This window comes from Leptodactylus fuscus, chromosome 11 (assembly GCF_031893055.1).
Source record: "Leptodactylus fuscus isolate aLepFus1 chromosome 11, aLepFus1.hap2, whole genome shotgun sequence".
Taxonomy (NCBI): domain Eukaryota; kingdom Metazoa; phylum Chordata; class Amphibia; order Anura; family Leptodactylidae; genus Leptodactylus; species Leptodactylus fuscus.
Window position 1 is genome coordinate 62,876,760 of NC_134275.1, and position 21,439 is coordinate 62,898,198.

The 21,439-nt window shown below is 47.0% G+C and overlaps 1 protein-coding gene across 3 annotated transcripts in view; it reads right to left on the reverse strand.

Moving 5' to 3' along the window:
• The window catches only part of LRCH2 (leucine rich repeats and calponin homology domain containing 2), a 45,905-nt gene extending 26,000 nt beyond the window's left edge, over positions 1-19,905 (reverse strand). For all 3 annotated transcript variants that reach the window (XM_075258908.1, XM_075258907.1, XM_075258905.1), the window contains exons 1-6: positions 19,535-19,905; positions 4,006-4,150; positions 2,866-2,992; positions 1,973-2,078; positions 1,642-1,778; positions 711-838 (exon numbers count right to left, since the gene is read on the reverse strand). In XM_075258908.1, the coding sequence (XP_075115009.1) occupies positions 711-838; positions 1,642-1,778; positions 1,973-2,078; positions 2,866-2,992; positions 4,006-4,150; positions 19,535-19,868 (977 nt within the window). In that variant the 5' untranslated portion in view covers positions 19,869-19,905. The remainder of the gene's footprint in view (positions 1-710; positions 839-1,641; positions 1,779-1,972; positions 2,079-2,865; positions 2,993-4,005; positions 4,151-19,534) is intronic.
• Positions 19,906-21,439: the final 1,534 nt, after the last annotated feature.

The following is a 21,439-nucleotide window of genomic DNA, read 5'->3' on the forward strand; positions in this document are numbered from 1 at the left end:
GTGTTATGTTCATGGCTTGCGGTCAATCAATCTATGGCTGGGTTCACAACCGTGCCCAGTCTCCGCTTTCAGTTTCCGTCTTGAAACCAGCAGTCATTTATTAAACCCATTCATTTGAATGGGTTTGCAAAGTGTCCATCCGTAAGAGTCTTCTGATCTCCGCGGTGAAAGGTTTTTTTTGTTGTTTTTTTGACGGACACAAAGTTGGACATGCAGGACTTTGTGTGTGGTTAAAGGAAAAAAAAAAAAAAAAAAAAAGCGGTTTTGCCGGGGAGATCACAAAACGCTCTCGGGCGGACACTGACTGCCGGGTTTCCGTCTCCTGTCAGCAGAAGACAGAAAATGAAAGTGGAGACCGGGCGCAGGTGTGAACCCATCCTATTTTGTATTATCCTGAATTAAATTGTGTTTTCCCAGATATTCTCAGGATAGGCCACTGTCGGAGTGGAACCTAAACCATCATAGTACTTTGCCATCTTAGTCAGTCCAATACACCTTAAATGTCCTATAAGCATGCTATTGAGGTTTCACTGCAGGGATTGGGGGTCTCCAGTAATCTGACAATTTCCACCTTATTGTATAGATAGAGCATAAATGGGGATTTAAAAAAACAAACAAAAAAAAAACCCTTCAATAAAAAAAAATAAAGGACTAGACCATTACACTTTCCTTGGCCATTGTAGTTTCTTGTGGACATTGTGACAACGTACCTGTCTGTAAGAGGCTGGGGTCTTTTTACTAGTGACGGCAGGTCGAGGGAGTCTGGTTTTTTCTCTGTCCGACAGCAGGCGTGGATATTCAGAAACTTAAATATGTGAACTTTCCCTTTTAGGCAAATCTGTACAAAGAAAATAAATAAATAAAAAATAAATAAAAAAAATACATTACCAGATTGTTAAACATTCTGAGTGACCAGATGCCTGCTCAGATATAGAACAGTGTGTGCTCACCATTACCTTGCATTTCGCATAAGACTCCAAATTCTCATTAAACCAATTCAATAAAATATCACAACATGCTAACAATACCATTGACAGGCTGCGGCAATACACAACACAACCACTGGGTGGCCACGCAGGAAATAGAAGTCTACTGACACAACGTGACAAAACCAGATTTCAAAACAGCTGGTTTGGTCTTTCTTTGCTACTGCCACTACTGTTTCGGTTCTCCGTCCCAGTTCACGTTAGTATTCCCGGCCACCTGCAATTCTTGGGGTGCCAATGTGCACGAAATTCAATAAAAATTTCCAAAAGGCTATAATTAATACTACAATCGCTTCATGATCACTGCTGGTGCTATAGGATGATGGACCCTCAACAATCCTAGAAATATGCAACTGATGAAATGGAATAGCCCTTTAATAAAAAAAATATGGAGGCGACATGACATTTACACTCCAACAATGCACATTGTGTAGCCCACAGTTTAAAAAAAAAAAAAAAAAAAAAAACCACCAACAACACCTAGGCTCCGGGCACCAACTTTCATTTCAGATTAGTTTCTTGGTTTTCTTTCCAATATACTGGAAATGGAGAGGAAAATCTGTCCACCTGACAAGTGCCACCAAGGCGTTTCAGCGGCCATGTTTCATGCCTAAATACTGGAATGAGCATGCTCTGTGCTCAGCCGTCCACCCACCTGTGCTGGAGGTATTTGCATAGGATTATTATCCAATATTAATACTTCAAGCTGCCGTAGCTTCCTGTAGCTTACTGGGATTTCTGTAATCTTATTACACGAAAAGTCCAGTTTTACCAGTGGAAGTGAGGACAACCCTAGGAGGGAAAAACACAAACATGTAAGTGGATAACCACTTTAAATTTTGCAACTTCCTTGACAACAAGTTCGATACAAGTACATTCTACCTTCAAATGTTTCAATATGGCGTTTACCTTATAGGAATAACCTGTTATCTGCCAATGCAAATAGGACCATACCAGGAGGGGTCCTACAAAACAAAGAAACTCACCATCTGGTAGGACGTGGAGATTATTCCTTCTCAAATTCAGTTCCCTAAGTGAATGGAGCTTTCCTACTTGTGCTGGAAGAACTTGTATTTCATTGCAGCTGACATCCTGGAATAAAAGGATAAAGAATTATTACACATTTACGCCATGTTCACACTAGCGGATAGGAGAGCAAGTGAAACCCCGCCCACCAATGTGCCGAGAAAACCAGGAAGTGAAGAGAGCACAGAGCCTGCAGATTGGTGAACAAGCGTGATGGGAATACTGCTTTAATGTAAAGCAAACCTTAAAGAGGACCTTTCACCATTTTGCCCACAGGCAGTTCTATATACTGCCGGAAAGCTGACAGTGCGCTGAGTTCAGCACACTGTCGGCTTTCCCGATGTGGGCCCAGTGTGAAGAGCTTACGGTCCGGTACTGTAGCTCTTCTATGGTCAGAAGGGCGTTTCTGACACTCAGTCAGAGACGTCCTTCTTCACAGCACAGCCAATCGCGCTGTGCTGTGAGAGCCGGGAGGAACGCCCCCTCCCTCCCTGATAATGCTCGTCTATGGACGAGTACTGCGAGCAGAGGTAGGGGGCGTTCCTCCCGGCTCTCACAGCACAGCGCGATTGGCTGTGCTGTGAAGAAGGACGTCTCTGACTGAGTGTCAGAAACGCCCTTCTGATCATAGAAGAGCTACAGTACCGGACCGTAAGCTCTTCACACTGGGCCCACATCGGGAAAGCCGACAGTGTGCTGAGTTCAGCGTTCAGCTTTCCGGCAGTATATAGAACTGCCTGTGGGCAAAATGGTGAAAGATCCTCTTTAAACAAGCACAAAAAAAATATAATAATAATAATAATAATAATAATAATAATAAATAAATACTATATGCAAACAGACGCTAACATACCAGCTCCATCAAGTCTTTTAATTTCCCAACCTCTTCAGGAATGGAAACAAGTTTATTATTACTGACAACCAAAACTTTCAGTGGCAGGTCGAAGAGATATTTTGGCAACGTTGATAAAAGATTCCGGCTACAAAGGGAAAAAAATTACATATAAATATTAGATGGTAAAATGAAAAACGCTGCAAATATTATCAACAGTTAAATCAAATTTGATTTACTCCTCTTTACTTTATAAGGCCTAAAGTTTTAAAAACAAGATGTGAACAGTGCCCAAGTATGAGCTTATAGTTTGTTTATGGGGCTCAGCCAGACCTGAACCTTTTTTTTTTTTAGGCAGAACATTAAAGAGGACTTTTCACCTCCTGGGGCACATGCGGTAAAATACACCGCTAGAAAGTTGACAGTACACTGAATTCAGCTTTCCCGTTCTGTGCCCCCGGCATTGGTGCCAGTACCTCAGCTCTTCACTGTCAGAATGGCCTTTCTGACAGTCAGTCAGGAACGCCCCTCCTCACAGCAGCGGCTATAGTGCTGTATTGTGAGAGGGGTGTTCCTCACCACTCAGAGTCATTGCTGGGCAGTAAGGAGCGCCCCCTCTCACAGTACAGCTCTACAGGTGCTGCTGTGAGGAAGGGTGTTCCTGACTGACTACCAAAAAGGCCCAAGCACTTTCAGCACCTAGATTCTGTTGCAACAGCAGATCTGTGTGGGGTCTGGGTGTTGGACCCTCACAGATTACATACTGATGACCCTTACCTGCCTTTAAAGGGGCTCTATCAGCAAAATCATGCCGATAGAGCCCCACATATGCGAGAATAGCCTTTAAAAAGGCTATTTAGGCACCATAAAAGTTATATTAAACTAAAACGGGGGGGTTATATTAAACTTTAAAACGGGGCGGGGGGGTAGTTTAATATAACTTTACCGGTGCCTGAATACCCTTTTTAAAGGCTATTCAAACATATGTGGGGCTCTATCAGCATGATTTTGCTGATAGAGCCCCTTTAAGGCGTCAATCAGGTGGCAGTATTTCTGATCTGTTTATGTACAAGTAGTGAATACTGCAATATTACCTGGACTCACTGCGTATGAGGACAAGATTGCAGTGTGCACTACTACAGTCCATTCTGTACCACCTACCTGATATTTAAGTAGGTTAACATCTGGAGATTTTTGATGGTCTCTGGAATGCACTTGATGCAGTTGTGATATAAATTTAAGGTTTCAAGCGGTGCGAACAAGCAGACATCCAGCGGGATCTCTGTAAAGCGATTTTTGGACAAGTCTGAAAAACAAAAAATAATAAATTTTAACATGCATATAAAAATCATTAGACAAATTGAATTCAACTCCATTCATTGCACGCTGTAACTCGTATTAGGACAAGCACAACCGATTAATGAACAGAGAAAGAAAGCCCATTTCTGATTTTACGTAAACGAGGCCGAATGCGCACGTGCTCGCGTCTCCATAGAAAAATCCGCTTAAAAATCGGTGGAGAGAAAAGTCTTAAAACGGACTGTCATTATGTGCTAAGCACAGCGCCATTCGTGTGTACAGAGGCTCTTCTTTCTAGGTCTGCTCAGCCCATGCGCATGAATGGGACCGATCTGTGATTTGGTCATGCGAACCAAAGAACGTGACGTCACATGGCCTGTTAAGTGGAAGCGATGCTCAGGGAACACTGCTGACACTTTTACCAGCTGATCTACGGGGGAGGGGAACAATCCTAAACATAGGTCACCAATTATTAGTCCTGTAAAAAAAAGTTATGGCTTATAGATGGAAAGGATATCAAAATTGTCTGTGGCTTCATAGGGTTAAATTTACCAGGCTAAAAACAGCAGACACCCCATCCATACAGCGGCCATCATATTCCTATAATCCGCTCATCAGTTCTCATTAATCTCTCCGTCACCCGGCGGACACGTCCATGACAAATATGCTGATTTTAGGGACTCGCGGCACACGCGGTCATAATCTATCCTGACAAAGATGTCAGCGCCGCGGTGCAGAAAAGCTCTTCATGCGAGATGGAGGAGAAGAAATACAAGTCCGCATGAAACCCTCAAGTCAGTCAAAAGCAAAAACACAAGAATATTGCCTCGTGCGTCTGAAGTCTTGGACTTGTAGTGAAGGCTCGGGCGTCTTGGCCTTTACTGAGCGCCTGGAAATAGCAAATGAGGTAAAATATACGTCATGGACGATTACTAAAGGAGTAAACACAGGGAAAAGTGACAAGGAAAGAACACGGGCAAGTTGGTAGACCGTGATCTCGCAGCGTACCTGGTGTTATAAGACAACTTATCAGAAGTGAATAGTGCAGGTGAATGTAAGAAACACTGTAATATATCTTATTAAAGAAATGGGTTTCCTTCTCTGCACATTCCAGTGAGCGCCCTCTATTGGTTTGCAATACTGAGGCAGGCATCTGACTTCCTAATTACATCATGGAAGACAGATTTGCATATTTTTCCCATGGTCCTTTGCGAAGTGGAGTGCTAAAGGCTTAATGAGTCTCCACACACCTATATGGTGGTCTCTCCCCAAGGAGTGACAATATCCCCTTCTCCACTTAAGGGTGACAACTTGTGGGTCAGGACACAGCCCCATCACCTTTATTAATTGGAGAAAGGATAGGACTTACATTGTGATCTTTGGCGGCCGTGTAGTCCGAGCATAAGGATAATAAGACTGTCTCTAAAAAGCTTCTGCAGCAGATCCTATAGCTAATGGTGAGTAACCAATTCTAGGAGATCAACGACTGAGCAGCGAGATAAGTGTAGTGATCGGATATCACTCACCAGATGCAGATATAATGAGCTACCTGGAATCGCATTTACACATTGCCAAAAAAATAAAATATCCAGATCATCATCATTAATGCACCAGAAATAAGGAAACAAAGATACCGTATATACTCGAGTATAAGCCGACCCGAATATAAGCCGAAACCCTTAATTTTACCACGAAAAACTGTGAAAACTTATTGACTCGAGTATAAGCCACCATTGCGGATAAAAAAATCTGGTCATGTGCATTGCAGCTTAGTAACTCCATGTGCTTCATAGTAATAGTAGTTAACCCCATTATGTCCCTCACATTAACCCCCTATGTGCCTCACATAAGAGTTACTGATATGTGGGACATATGGAGGTAATAATTAGGCATCTTCATAATTAAGGTTCATTAGTCTCCTCATGTGTCTCACATATTAGTAACCCTTATATGGGGCACACAGGGGTTAATATGAGGGACATGGTGGGGTTAACTGCTATTAATGTGAGGCACATGGAGTTACTGAAACTAAATAATAACCCCAAATCCCTGACATTACTGGGCAGAGTAACTAAAGGGAGGGACCTGTGTGTCACGTTACTGTAGCCTCCTCTCCTCCATACGACAGCCATCTTCCATAAGACACAATGAATCCTGGCCGCTCATCTGCAGGGTAGATGCTAAATCCTAGTGTGCTAAAGAACCTCTGATGACATCATAACCATGTGATCGGACTCTGGTGTGGGCGGAGCTACTAGGATTTAGACTCAACCTTATCTGCAGTTGTTACATACCAGTGGCTACAGGACCTTTGATGACATCACCGTCACGTGACCTCATGACAAGCCAATCACAGAGCAGTAGCACTAAAGGACCTCCCCTTTCAGTTTTCTGTGCTCCGTGGACCCTGACTCGTGTATAAGCCGAGGAGACATGTAAAATGTGCTGGAAAAGTCGGCTTATACTCGAGTATATACGGTAACCGGCATGAACAATGAGGAACGAGCAGCAGCGGGGACGGCCAGGGCTCTTTAACAATTCATAACACTGCTCCGTAGCCATTGAGGAACCTGGGAATGTCCCGAAGGCGCAGGAATAACCGATCACAGCAGAGGAGATGGCGCTTCATAACAAACTCATTACATCTCAATGTGTAGAAATGCAGCGCGGTGGGGACTAATGATTCGCTACCGTTCACATGTTAATGCTGGACCTACAGCAAATGCCAGGAGAGTAATTCCAGGCGGGCAGTTAAGGAGAGGAATGTATTTATACATCTTCCAGGAGAACGTGCTGTGTCATATCCCCGACAGAAATTCAGCAGCAAGTCCGTCATGTGCGCGGCCGGCCTTAGGAAGACACATTGCTGAATTTTTCAAAATCGAGCATTTCTTTGTTGTGGCAGCGACAATTCCCGCCGGTCTCAGCAATAATGGACGAAACGCAGCAGCGCTGGTCACTCTGTTCTGTGGGGTTTAGGCCCGGTGGTTCACATCTGCGTTCAGTTCATTCCATTCTCTGCAAGCAGCACTTCTCTCTCTGCAGGTTTTGTGCAGAAACCACACGGACCCCATTATAGTCTATGAGGCTATACGCTTTGCGTATAGGTTTCCTTTTGGGGGTCCCCAAGCGGACTTCCTATACAGAATACCGGACGCAGGTGTGAAATGGGCCTAAGAGACTGTCATAGAGTCCACCCAAAATCTGCAGAGAAAAGTCCTGCACAAAGGTCTTCTCTCTGTCAGGTAACCACAGTTTTAGTGGGCAGCTCTCCATATATATCCGTATATATCAGTTCCAGTTCATTTTTTACTATATCATATTGTAGTGTCCAGCCAAAAAAATAAAGACACAAATAAATCCTTTTTTTTTTTTTTTTTTTTAAACACGGATCTCTATGTAAACAGACGGCCATCCGTATTCTTCTTCCATCAACCGAATGTAACGTCACATGATCTGAACAACGACGTAGATGTTCCTGTAAACGGAGCAGTTCATTACAATGCAGGAAACCTTGGCTGTACATTCCCTCCATCATATTCTGGCAGCCCAGGAGTGAATGGTTTCCCTACCTCCTTTATGTCAGGTGGATGTCGCGGGATGTGAGTGCTACTAGCATTACTATATACACACGTATAGTGCGGTGTTCGCTGGGTTTAGTGGCAGATGCTAGCGTACAATTATTATTGTTTGTTTTACCAAACTTGCAGAACACGCGATAGAAACAATGATGCTCATTTCTGGTGGGAAACAGAATCACAGACCCGAGGCTTCAGGAAAAACAAAATAAAAATCATATCAACTGCTGCAAAATGCAGAACTCGATAATCCCGTACATCAGGTAGCCCATGAGTGTTAAAGGGGTTGTCCCAGGGGGCGACACCATCTTGTGTGCGGTATTGCTCACTTCTACTGAGCTGAGGTGCAATAACAGACAGACCACGGCAATTGTTTTTTTTTTTTGGAAGCGAGCTGTATTTTTAAAGGGATTCTTCCATTAAAGTCTATTTTTTTGTCAATCACACATAGGAATAGCCTTAAGAAAGGTTATTCTTCTCCTATCTTTAGAAGTCTTCTCTGCACCACCATTCTGTAGAAATCCTGGTTTTCACCGGTATGTAAATGAGTTCTCTCGCAGCACTGAGGGCGGTCCCAATGCTGTGAGAGAACTCTCCAGCGCCGCCTCCATCTTCTTCAGGAATGGCCTCTTCACGCGTCTTCTTCCGGTGCTGGGGGTCAAACTTATAAGCCTCAGGCACAGCCGACTGTGCATGCCCACAGGCCACAAGAAAATAGCTGCTTACTTACTGTATAAGTAGTGGCCACGAGCATGCGCAGTCGGCTCTGCCCGAGGCCTATAAGTTTCACCCCCAGCACTGGAAGAAGATGCATGAAGAGGCCGTTCCAGAAGAAGATGGAGGTGGCTCTGGAGAGTTCTCTGGCAGCATTGGGGACACCCCAGTGTTGTTTGAGCGCTGAAGACCGCCCCCAGTGCTGTGAGAAAACTCATTTGCATACTTACGAAATCCTGAGATTTCTACCGAACGACGGCGCAGAGAAGACATCTAAAGGTAGAAGACGAATAGCTTTTCTTAAAGCTATTCCAACGTGTGATCGACAAAAAAAAAATTTGATTTTAATGGTAGAATCCCTTTAATCCTGGACAACCCCTTTATAAAATGGCTACTAGTGCCAAAGTATTTTTGGTTGCTTTCTATTCATGAAGACAAAGAATCTCATCTGCAATGGAAGACACTTTAGAAATCCGAAGCAGATCTTGAGTAACCACAGCGACATAGGGTGGGACACTTTTTTTTATTCATTTCAATGCCACAATAATTTCCAAAAAGGAGGCGGAATAATTGAGGCATTCTTCACACCAATTCCTAAATAAAATAATCTGTGTGTGAACATTCCCATAGAGCACGGCATTGTTTCGATGCCACACACAGGAGCCAGGCGTCTCCATACCCAGAGGCTCTGTTCTGTGCGGGGACGGCCAGGCAGCAGAGAACATATTTACTTATTTTTCGGCTTTCTGAGGAATGATTAACCATCAGAACGGTCTTACATTTACATTTCAGAGGACTAGACGGAGGATTCTGGGAACGCCCCGACTTCAATTAGCATTCACAGCCTTCTCTGATTTATATGCACGGAAACAGCGCAGCGTCCTGGAACCTGGCACAGAAATAAATACATATACAGAGCGCCAAAGCCTTCATTAGCATCAATGGCAGGTTCAAATGAATCATTTATAATGAGAAGTATCTTAATGCGTTCGCTTGGGAGAAGCCTGGAGCTCGGAGGTGAATACGGAGAAGGCACAAGTACTCCATGACTACTTGTATACTGTACTTACCTGGTCAGAGGACCCGTCCTCCTCATAGGGTCTGACCGGGCACATTGGGCAGGCCTTGGAGGAGAGTGAAATACTTGTGACTGTGTGTGAGAACACAATGTCTTTGTGAGACTGATCTTTGGAACAGATAGGAACAGTGGCGGGTGTAAAGAAGTCGCCTTCCTAGAAGAGCATGTTCACACAGTTTTTGCAGGAGGATTTTCATGTGTAACCTGCCTTAAAAAAAAAAACAAAAAAAACACCCTCCCAACTCTCCTTTTCACTTAAATAGTTTTTTTGTCCAGCAACAAGTGTAAATTTTTGCTATTTGGCAAAAACGGAGTTATTTTTTGTTTGGTTGGTTTTTAAGGCAGTTTCCACATATGAAACCACTTGCAAAAAGCTCACTCTAGTGGTGAAAATGGATACCAAGACCATTGAAAGCAGTCGACGTGCGGTCTGGAAAAGTCCTAAAATTGTGACCAAATTTTTAAGGGTATGTTCACATGGAGTATTTTGCAGCAGGATTTTGAGGTCAAACCAGCCCTATAAAATGCTTCCCATTCATTTCTAGGGGAGTCCGTATCAGGTTTTTTGGGTTTGTTTGTTTTTTTTTTTGCTTTTTTGTTGTTTTTTTTTTAAAAAAAAACAAAAAAACAAACCTACCTATCTTCAGGAGGATTCCGCCTTGAAAAATCCATTGAAATCAATGGGAGGCAGGGGAAAAAAATGCTGTTTTGGTCACAATTTTTTACTTTTTTTTTTTTTTTGCAAAAACTGCATCAAAAATCCATGAGCAGGGTTTTTTTTTTTTTTTTTAAGGGATAGTTTCCAGGCCCATGCAGTGTGCTTGAGCAAAAAACCTGCAGCAAAATCTGCGATGCAAAAGGCATAAAAAAATAAAAAAAAAGTTTCCTATTTCCTGACGCAGGGAAACCGTGTGAACACACCCTAAAACAGTTTGACTGGAGGGTAAAGTTTTATTTACAGTATTTATGTTTACAGACTCTGAATGGGATTACGAAAAAAAAAAAAAAAGCAATGCTTCCTTCATTGGAGCTGGTCGCTCTCCTTCTGACACTCCTGGTCGGTACTTCCTCGGCTCTATTGACCCATAGGAAACTCTGCACAGCCACTTGGTATTGGAGCTTTGGCGCCCTCTACAGGTGGTGCCGGGCTGAACAGCATTTCCTATGGGTCAAGAACAAGTAGACATTGGTAGGACTCAATCATTGATAAGAGGCAGGGGGCCAGTGAGGTAAGTGCTGCTTATTTTGCTTTTACAACCCATTCTATTAGATCTATGGGGGGGGGGGGGGGGGTGTCTAAGTCTTAGGATCCCCATCAACTAGCTGTGTATACAAGCAGCTACGCTCTGATGCAAGTCCCCCAGCGGAAGCTCCACAGTATACAGCTTCAGCACCACAGTATACAGCTTCAAACCTTCACCACAAGAGGCAGACGCCTTGTCACCAGTTCACGGGCCTCTACATGAAGTAGTCCTCCATTTCTTAGTAAAGAGTGCTGCTAGGAAGCCTCTGCTCTGATAACAAAAACCTGCACTGCCGCCATCCCCACTACCTGTACTGCCGCCATCCCCACTACCTCTACTGCCGCCATCCCCACTACCTGTACTGCCGCCATCCCCACTACCTCTACTGCCGCCATCCCCACTACCTGTACTGCCGCCATCCCCACTACCTCTACTGCCGCCATCCCCACTACCTGTACTGCCGCCATCCCCACTACCTGTACTGCCGCCATCCCCACTACCTGTACTGCCGCCATCCCCACTACCTGTACTGCCGCCATCCCCACTACCTGTACTGCCGCCATCCCCACTACCTGTACTGCCGCCATCCCCACTACCTGTACTGCCGCCATCCCCACTACCTGTACTGCCGCCATCCCCACTACCTGTACTGCCGCCATCCCCACTACCTGTACTTCCGCCATCCCCACTACCTGTACTGCCGCCATCCCCACTACCTGTACTGCCGCCATCCCCACTACCTGTACTGCCGCCATCCCCACTACCTGTACTGCCGCCATCCCCACTACCTGTACTGCCGCCATCCCCACTACCTGTACTGCCGCCATCCCCACTACCTGTACTGCCGCCATCCCCACTACCTGTACTTCCGCCATCCCCACTACCTGTACTTCCGCCATCCCCACTACCTGTACTGCCGCCATCCCCACTACCTGTACTGCCGCCATCCCCACTACCTGTACTGCCGCCATCCCCACTACCTGTACTGCCGCCATCCCCACTACCTGTACTGCCGCCATCCCCACTACCTGTACTGCCGCCATCCCCACTACCTGTACTGCCGCCATCCCCACTACCTGTACTTCCGCCATCCCCACTACCTGTACTTCCGCCATCCCCACTACCTGTACTGCCGCCATCCCCACTACCTGTACTGCCGCCATCCCCACTACCTGTACTGCCGCCATCCCCACTACCTGTACTGCCGCCATCCCCACTACCTGTACTGCCGCCATCCCCACTACCTGTACTGCCGCCATCCCCACTACCTGGACTGCCGCCATCCCCACTACCAGCACAGGGGTTAGTAAGAATTCACTGCCCGGCCTGAAGTCTTTCCTAGGCCATGTGACACTTATAAACCTGCAGCCCTCGCAGTATAACCAATCCATTTCCTGTGCAGACATCTTCCTCTTTTTATGCAGACAGGAGAGAAGTCGCTGGAAGAGTCTGGAGGAAGCTCAGAGAGAAATAAGAACACATTTATGCATCTCCTGCCATGTTCACACACATCAGATTTTCCTATGTGCAGATTTCGGAGAATCCATGGTCAATGCAGCAAGTACTTGTACTCCAGAGCCGACCTTCACACTGTAACTAAGAACTGTAGGTGGGTAGCACGAGATCTACCGTCCTGGAAACGATGTCCAATAGTCGGTCGCCAAGTATACAGAACACTTTATACTCTCACAAGCTGCCGGTCCTGTGTATACAAGTACAGTAGTAATACCCTAACAATGGACCTTATGGGTGACCGTGTGTTACTGCTATTTTAGCAGTCGGACTCTCCACTCTTCTGGTCTTCCAGCGGACCAGAACATCGAACAGGCAATGCTACTGTCAATCTAGTGTCACCCAGCACAGTTTTTAGCGCTACAACCTAGGCAGAAGAAGCCAGAACATTTAGAAAAATTAAAAAAAAAAAAATATTCACAGCCTTAGATAAAGCAAATAAAGGGTTAAACAACCAGATAAGCCACAAATGTAGAGGCACGAGTCCCTGCGGGAGCGTACATGTAGCGTGTGATGGTGTGTGAGGGCATCTCGCCGGGTGCTACATGTAGATAAGAAGGTCTCCAGTATCTGCATGTACAGCCTTACATAACAGCGTATACCACATACACACATAATATAATGATAGAATAGGACGGGATTTATAGGCTATGAGCAGTGAGTCCTCCCCAAACGCCAGAGACCACTGTCCCAGTCACAACCCCTTCATTCACAAGAATAGGTCAAGACTGGAGCCACCAAGGGAGAGCAACAAGAAGCAAAGCTTCAAGGAGTCCCCAGAAAGCTGAATAGCAACGTCAAACCGGTGGGGGTGCACCAACAAGGGGGTCCTCTCGTGCAGGCTTCATACCTGACTATAGCTGGACATAGGCCATACAAGTGTGAGGGGGAAGAGCATAGACTGAGGGGACTGTATCACGCCCGGGTCACACCTGTGTTTGGGGTTCCGAATGGAAAACAATCCGCATAAAAAAGCAGTTACCATATAACGGGGTCCATGTGGTCTCCGCCCAAGACCACATGAACCCCGCAAGACTTTTCTTTCTGCATATTTCATACGGATAGGGGAAATGGAATGGCCTGAATGCAAATGTGAACAGGGCCTAAGTGACACATCAGACTAGATCACTATACAACTGCGTACGCAGCGGTCTGCCGCGATACGTCAAATGAAGGCAAAACCTAGATGTGAACAGAACCTCATAGATATGGGCACTTTATGTCCTGTAAATCACAAATGTACCGTAAATCTATCACAAATTAAATACCAGGGGGCGCTGCTCATGCAACCAACAGAGGCTGCTGGAAAGCTCCTGTGAGACATTGCAAAGCAGTGTGTATATATATATATATATATATATATATATATATATATATATTATATACACACACACACACACAGTGCGTTTCACTTTGGATAAGACTGCCCGGGCTGACATACGCTGGGCACAGAGCAGCGGGCTCCCACTAACAATCGCTGGCTGCTCTAGAAATCAGGAAGTTATTTTTGGATGGAGCTTTGTTAGATTTACCAGATCCATCATCCTGAAGCCACAGCTAGAAATCGCTTCCTCCTTCGTTTCCTAGGCACAAAAGAAGCGAGAGAGGAGAAGCGGCGAGCGGCAGTAACCTACAGGAGAGAAGCCATTAAAGTGATCGGTCACGGCAGGCAGCACTAGATAGTAGGAGATCCTGCCTGGTGACAGGTACAGTATAGGCACAGTAACCAGTTACCAGCCGGCGTCAGACATGTGGACAACAAGGGTTAATACCAGACTAGGTCAGTATTATGATGGTGGATGGTATTAGGGTCAGTTCACATTATGTTTACAAGAATGAGGATGCTTCTGTGTGGAGAGAATACATAGAAGATGCTGTATACTGCCTATCTGAAGATGCTGTATACTGCCTATCTGAAGATGCTGTATACTGCCTATCTGAAGATGCTGTATACTGCCTATCTGGTACAATTAGTGTGATATAAGGCATTACAATCATTCTTCACAAATAATGGGGTATTTAAAGGGGTTATAGAGAGAGACATCAGACCTATACCTACGGAGAGCTGAGTGCCAAGAGCCCATAGATGACCGAGCGCTACAGGATTACACAGCAAATAAGTGGCTGATCAGAGTGCCCCTTTAACAATCACATATATAGCCTGTACATGGCGGAGTGCGGCGCCCGTTCTATCAGATAAATAGCCCCTACATAGAGAGTGCTTGTGCCACTTTGCCAAATCGCAGCATTTCCCCCGGCCTTAAAGTGCAACTCCCCATCCAATTCTCATAGGCGGGCAGATACTCCGTCTCTCCATTCATTCTCAGGGCGCATAAAGGGTCTCATAGCAATGAATGGCGACACAGACTTCCCATCATGGTCACATGACACCGCTGAGGACCAGAAAAGAGTAGATAACTCACCAACACCCGCAAGAAGAATCCCTTCACTGCAACGTACACCATGTGCCTTTCTAAAGGGATGCAACGTTTTTGTGAGCATATTAGCCATAGTATACTAACTATAGTTACCTCCCTCCATAGGAACTGGTCGGATTTGGCTTAGTCACACCCACGTGTGACCATCATGGTTTACAAAGCTAAATGGTCACAGTCTGACCAAGAAAACTGCAAGATCAGTAACAATGACAGTCAATGGCCAGGGGAGCATTTACCAGGGCAAACCCGTTGTGTGTACACAGATAGCAATATGACGGCCCCATGTAAGAAGAATGCGGCGCTTCCATTAGACACTATTTTTCCCTTTTTAGGGACCTTATTATTTCAGTTTCTTGTCACATTAGCAGCATCTAGTTGTCAGTCAGTGACAGCCCAGTCTAGGGAATGACAGCGTGCCATCACGCCCAGGACTTGTTAGGATTAGCAGCACGTGTGTGTCTTTAGGACATAGATAGGACAGATCTTGCCCATCTGCCCAGTTTACCACCTTACCCCATTTGCAATCGCATTGTCCTACAATATCCAATGGAGATAGAATTTTTTTTTAATGCTTTGTCCCCCCCCCTTCCTATAAAACCCAGCTCATTGGGATTCCATAGTGAGAGATCACAAAGCCCATAAATATCCCCCCCCCCCCCCCCCTGCCTCCAGCAACAAAAGCAGCGCACGCAGGCCTGGAAACATGAAAGGGGCTGCAATAGCGAGACATGCACATGAGCGACCAGCGCAGGACCCTGGATATAAGGCTGGACTAATACATGAGCATTGGGGGTATATAGGACTGAAGGGACATGGGAAGGAGAAGGTACATATATAATCCCGAGTCCTTTGTGCTCTGTCTTTCTGATCACACTATATAGAAGAACCCTATAGACACTATACAGGGTACATCAGGGAGTGATGCTGTGAATGAATTTCTCATTTCCTTGCACAGGACTTGGGGACTCCCTGCCTCGAACGGAGCGCGAGCGCTGACACAGATTGTTGGAAATGAATTAAAGGGGCAGATGACTATTGAGCGGCACGGCACCTGCCCACACAGCAATGGAGGCGACCAAGCACGGAGCCGCTCGCTATTGATTCTTGTGAAAAGCTTAGCCAGATGCTAGAGGAAGAGGAGGCTGCCAGGAACGCCATCAGTGGGCTAATAACATGGAGACTGATAAAGGCAGAGCCTCGCAACGTCTACCCACTGATTCAGCTCTCCTAAGGTTTTACTGAAATCTTATGAAGCAGCGAGCTCAGGATGAACATCTGCTACTGGGTGGAGAACTCCGTGTCGTGCTAGGAGATGGGTAGGCATGGCAATGGGTGGAGCGGTTAAAGGGGAAGTAGAAGGTGGTATTACAGATAGAAGGAAGCAAAGCTTGGTGAGGCTGTCACCTCTTCTGCCATGTGTTCCCTATGAATAATTCTGCTGGGTGTTTTCTGTGCTGTTCCTCCTAGAAATTTATCAATAAAGTGCCAAGTGGGTGCTACCATGTCTCTTTTAATGGGGTGTCCTTGCACAATCACTAGGTAGACAGTGCCTGGCTGAGCAGTATACAGAGCTTATGGGGATACATACACGTCACGAGAGCCGACAGATCCTTCTTAAAGGGCTTGTCCATTTCACTTATTGCCGAGCTATCCTTAGAACAAGCCACCAACGAGATCACGGCAGGTTACAATACCTGGGTCTCTGCTGACCAGCTGTTTGAGGAGGCCACAGGGCTTATAAGGGGGCAGTCACACGGAGTAAGCGGCGCTGATTCTGCTACGCTAACTCGCGGCAGATTCAGTACCGATAAAAAGACTCCCATTGACATCAATGGGTTCCATTTTCCGCACGGAACACATTGAAATCAATGGGAGGCTTTTAATCAGCGCCAATTCTGCCGTATGTTATTGTAGCAAAATCAGCGTCGCTTTACTCCGTGTGACTGCCTCCTAAGAGGGTCGTAACCTCCTGACTGTTTACATCACATCCCGCCCATGTTATAGCGGCCAAGCCTTGTACCATTCCCTTCTATGGGGTGAGGCTGTACCGCACCACAATGGCCTCTATGAGATAGATAAACAGCGGTCACAGCACTGCCTCTTTATACAGCTGATCAGCAGTGGCCATGGCGTGGACCCGCATCAATAAAAATGAACCGGACAACCTCTTTCAGGCCCAGTTCACATGTGCATTTGATGGAGAAGAGAAGACATCGATTATACTACATGCAAAGGCATATGTCCAGCACCTAGGCCGCTCAGCTTCCTCTCACATGTGTAGTTTACTATAGTAAAACCGGCCGTATAGGTCAAGTAACTAGAATAACCACACAGGACAGTAGGTGGAGCTAGAGCGACACAGGGGCGGATTGCTCCAATCATATGACCTGGCCCGAACCAGCCCCGAACCCCAGGCCCATGAGGCGGTCTAACTATAGGTAAGGCGCCCGGTATATTTTCACCAAAATTTCCTTATTTTTGATCCGACATAACAACCAAAACTGTCCCAAGTACCCACTCATTTCTATTCCTTAGGCTAAAGGAGTTATAAGAAAGGAGACCCAGAAGAGCTTCCCTTATATTTCCCAATCCTTTTGAAGTCCCTCCTGGCTTTGACTCTAAAAAAAAAACACAGCAAAATCTGGAAGTAAAATAACAGCTTATCTGCGACGTGTGACCTCCGCCTAAGTTACATTAAAGTTGTGCACAAGAGACCGAGAACAATGAAGACACGCTCATACCATACACACGGTGTATAGCACAGGCATGTCATACAAAGGGTTAAAATAATAATCACAGGGAGGAGGTTTCCTGGCAAAGAAAACCAGGCCATGTAGTAAGTGCAAGTATTTCCCAGGGCAGACACCAGGAGGGATATCCTGTGATAGAAGTAGTGCGCCCGGGGCCGTAGTAATAGAGAGAACACCCCGAGACGTGCGCAGATAAGGAGGACTGGCCAGACGTGGGGTTTTATAGGGACAAATCCCGGTGTGGGCGGTAACTGGAGGGGATTCTCATACACTGACCCCCACAGTCATACGAGCAGTTTCATCTCCGTGTTTGCCAGATTTACCATCCTGAACATTGTGCCGGGAGAGGGAACCCTAGCGGTATAGTCATCTGTGATAATAGGAATCCCTGACTGCCCGTGATATACCGTCCTGTAGTGTTACATAGGACAGAATACCACCGCCTATTACATGACAGAAGACTACCACCGCTATTACATGACAGAAGGCTACCACCGCTATTACATGACAGAAGGCTACCACCGCCTATTACATGCCCCTATTACATGACAGAAGGCTACCACCGCCTATAACATGGCAGAGGGCTACCACCGCCTGTTACATGGCCTTGCCCATGACAGAGGGCTACCACCGCCTGTTACATGGCAGAAGGCTACCACCGCCTGTTACATGGCAGAAGGCTACCACCGCCTGTTACATGGCAGAAGGCTACCACCGCCTGTTACATGGCAGAAGGCTACCACCGCCTGTTACATGGCAGAAGGCTACCACCGCCTGTTACATGGCAGAAGGCTACCACCGCCTGTTACATGGCAGAAGGCTACCACCGCCTGTTACATGGCAGAAGGCTACCACCGCCTGTTACATGGCCTTGCCCGTGACAGAGGGCTACCACCGCCTATTACACGGCAGAAGGCTACCACCGCCTGTTACACGGCAGAAGGCTACCACCGCCTATTACATGCCCCTATTACATGACAGAAGGCTACCACCGCCTATTACATGACAGATGGCTACCATTGCCTATTACATGGCAGAAGGCTACCACCGCCTATTACATGGCCTTCCCCGTGACAGAAGGCTACCACCGCCTATTACATGGCAGAAGGCTACCACCGCCTGTTACATGGCAGAAGGCTACCACCGCCTGTTACATGGCAGAAGGCTACCACCGCCTGTTACATGGCAGAAGGCTACCACCGCCTGTTACATGGCAGAAGGCTACCACCGCCTGTTACATAGCAGAAGGCTACCACCGCCTATTACATGGCCTTGCCCATGACAGAAGGCTACCTCCGCCTATTACATGACAGATGGCTACCATTGCCTATTACATGGCAGAAGGCTACCACCGCCTATTACATGGCCTTCCCCGTGACAGAAGGCTACCTCCGCCTATTACATGGCCTTGTCCGTGGCAGAAGGCTACCCTCACGTGGTCACTTGCCTCTTTGATTATAGAGAGTTACCAGCTGGCACATGTGACCACCTTGCCAGTACTTGGGCTCGCACAGCCATCAGTTCCTCGTATACATGGGAACATGACACAATACTGGACACCAATGGCAACCAAATGCCCCATCTGACTTACGATAATATCTGACAAAGGTCCCATCAAGCAGTTTGTGGCTCTGACCTGCTGACTGCCCCGCAGGCTATACCGATACCTCCCATCAAATCTGACAGAACTGCCATCCCCAATAGTAGTGTGAACAGGGTCCTACAAGGATGTTTATCTCATCACATCACCGCCAGGACGTCGCGGCCATAAGACGACCACACACTGGATTTACATTGTCGCCACAAGATAACAGATTGGTCGCCACAAAGCATTCCTGAGTAACGCGCTTGCCCTGCCATATCATACCCAGCCTACGGGGGGCGCCGTTCTACTACACACACCTACCCCATGCCATTTTTGGTGCCAAGTGCTGGTGCACAGAGTCACTACTATTAACCCCCTGTGTACATGAGCGGCCAGTGCCTGTGGCCCCAGTGTGGCCCCCATATTGGGCTGCTGGCTCCCTCTTTGTGTCTATGGGACAATGCTGGGACTACACAGTGACAATGGCCCCACCTGCTTGTGTGGTGTCCGTCAGATCATAGCCGGTGCCCGGGAACTCCCTCAGCTTACGGCCGCTCAGGTTAAGGATGCCGGACGTCACCGCCTCCTCCAGGGCCCGGTCCAGGCTCCGCACCGTGTGCTGGTGAAGGGTCCCCGTGCTCCAGTGAGGTCCATTGGGGAAGCTGGGGAACATAGACAGCGAGCCCGGGCACACACCGGCTGTCGTACTGACAACACCCCCTCCTTCTCCGCCGCCGCCACCTTGCCCAGTCCCTCCGCCTCCTCCGCTCTGCCCACCGGTGCCCCCCGCAGCGGCCGCTGCCACCGCGGTCTGACTCGCCGCCATTTCTGACAAGGAATAGCCCTGCTATAATGACACCGTTAGCAAGTGTTCTCCTGTGTGCGCAGGCGCTGTGCTCACCGTCGGGAGGGGGCTGTACCAAGAGCGGAGATGTGAGAGGGGGGCGTTACTGAAACCTGTGTGCAGCGGGGGGCGAAACCAAAACAAAAGTATACGCACAGTATACGCACAGGGCGCTAGTATGAACTGGCACTGAGGGGTCAAAGTCTACAAGTATTGCACCATGCTTAGTGTTAGTTGTTTGGTGGTGGATTTTTGGAAGGATAAGGTGCTGTGCCAACCATTTACCTCTAAGGCTAGTATAAGGCTGTGTTCACATTTGTCAGTAATAAACGCATGGCTTATTTCACTTTAAACAATGGACACCCAACAAACCTCATTATAATCAATGGGGTCCATTGGGATCTGTAGGTTACCGCCATTTTAGCGGTGCGACTGACTGCCATCCAACTGAGCAGAACAACGGACAGCTGACGTGACTTTCACGATCCCCAGGTGACTAATATAAGTGAACCCCTAGGGGGCTACAACTGTGACCTCTAGTAACACAAAGATGGACGCCGGTTTTGTCGCCTCACTGGTGTCCGGGTCCGTTGGGGGACGTGAATAATGGAGAGGCGGACCACTAAAATAGCGGTTACACATGGAGACCGGTGTAGATGTGAATGTCACCCCCGTAGTGTTTGATCTTTTGCAGCGAGAAGTCACAGAACCCAAAGGGAACACAACACAACGCCAGTCACTAACATCAGGTAGACCGGCCAATCTTTGGCCGTACAAGAGTAGAGATGAGCGAGTACTGTTGGGATCAGCCGATCCGAACAGCACGCTCGCATAGAAATGAATGGACGTAGCCAGCACGCGGGGGGTTAAGCGGCCGGCCGGCGTCAAAGCAGAAGTACCAGGTGCATCCATTCATTTCTATGGAGCGTGCTGTTCGGATCGGCTGATCCGAACAGTACTCGCTCATCTCTATACAAGAGGAGTCATAGCTTAGGCCCCTGCGCAGTCGCAGCCTTTATATACTGCTGGAAAGCCATGGGGCTGGAGATATCACTGCCGTTAGTTTCGGCATCTATATCTCCCCTCTGTCAGAAGATCGTTCCTTACAGTACAATGCTATGAACGAGACTGTTGGGAGGTGGCTTTCCTGACAGTGATGACGTTAAGTTGTGAGGAACGCCCTTCTGACAGTGGGAAGATATCAGTGCCAAAACTAGCTATCTCTAGCCCTGGGGCACATTCTGGGAAAGCCGACATTGCTCTAAATCCAGCGCACTGCCGTCTTTCTAGCGGTATATAAAACCGCATATACAGTACATGAGAACATGGAAGGTCCTCTTTAAGAATTGTATTAAGATGACTGCCGAGGAACTGGGACAGAAACCAGTGCCACTGAAGAGTATACTTATCTGTAATTTTCTAAATTCTGGGGGGGGGGGGAATAGGGTGGGATGGAGAATGGCTTAAAGGGGTCATCCACTTTCAGAACAATGCTAAGAGACCAATGTTGTTTGTGTTATAAAAAGTTGTACAATTTTCCAATATACATTCTG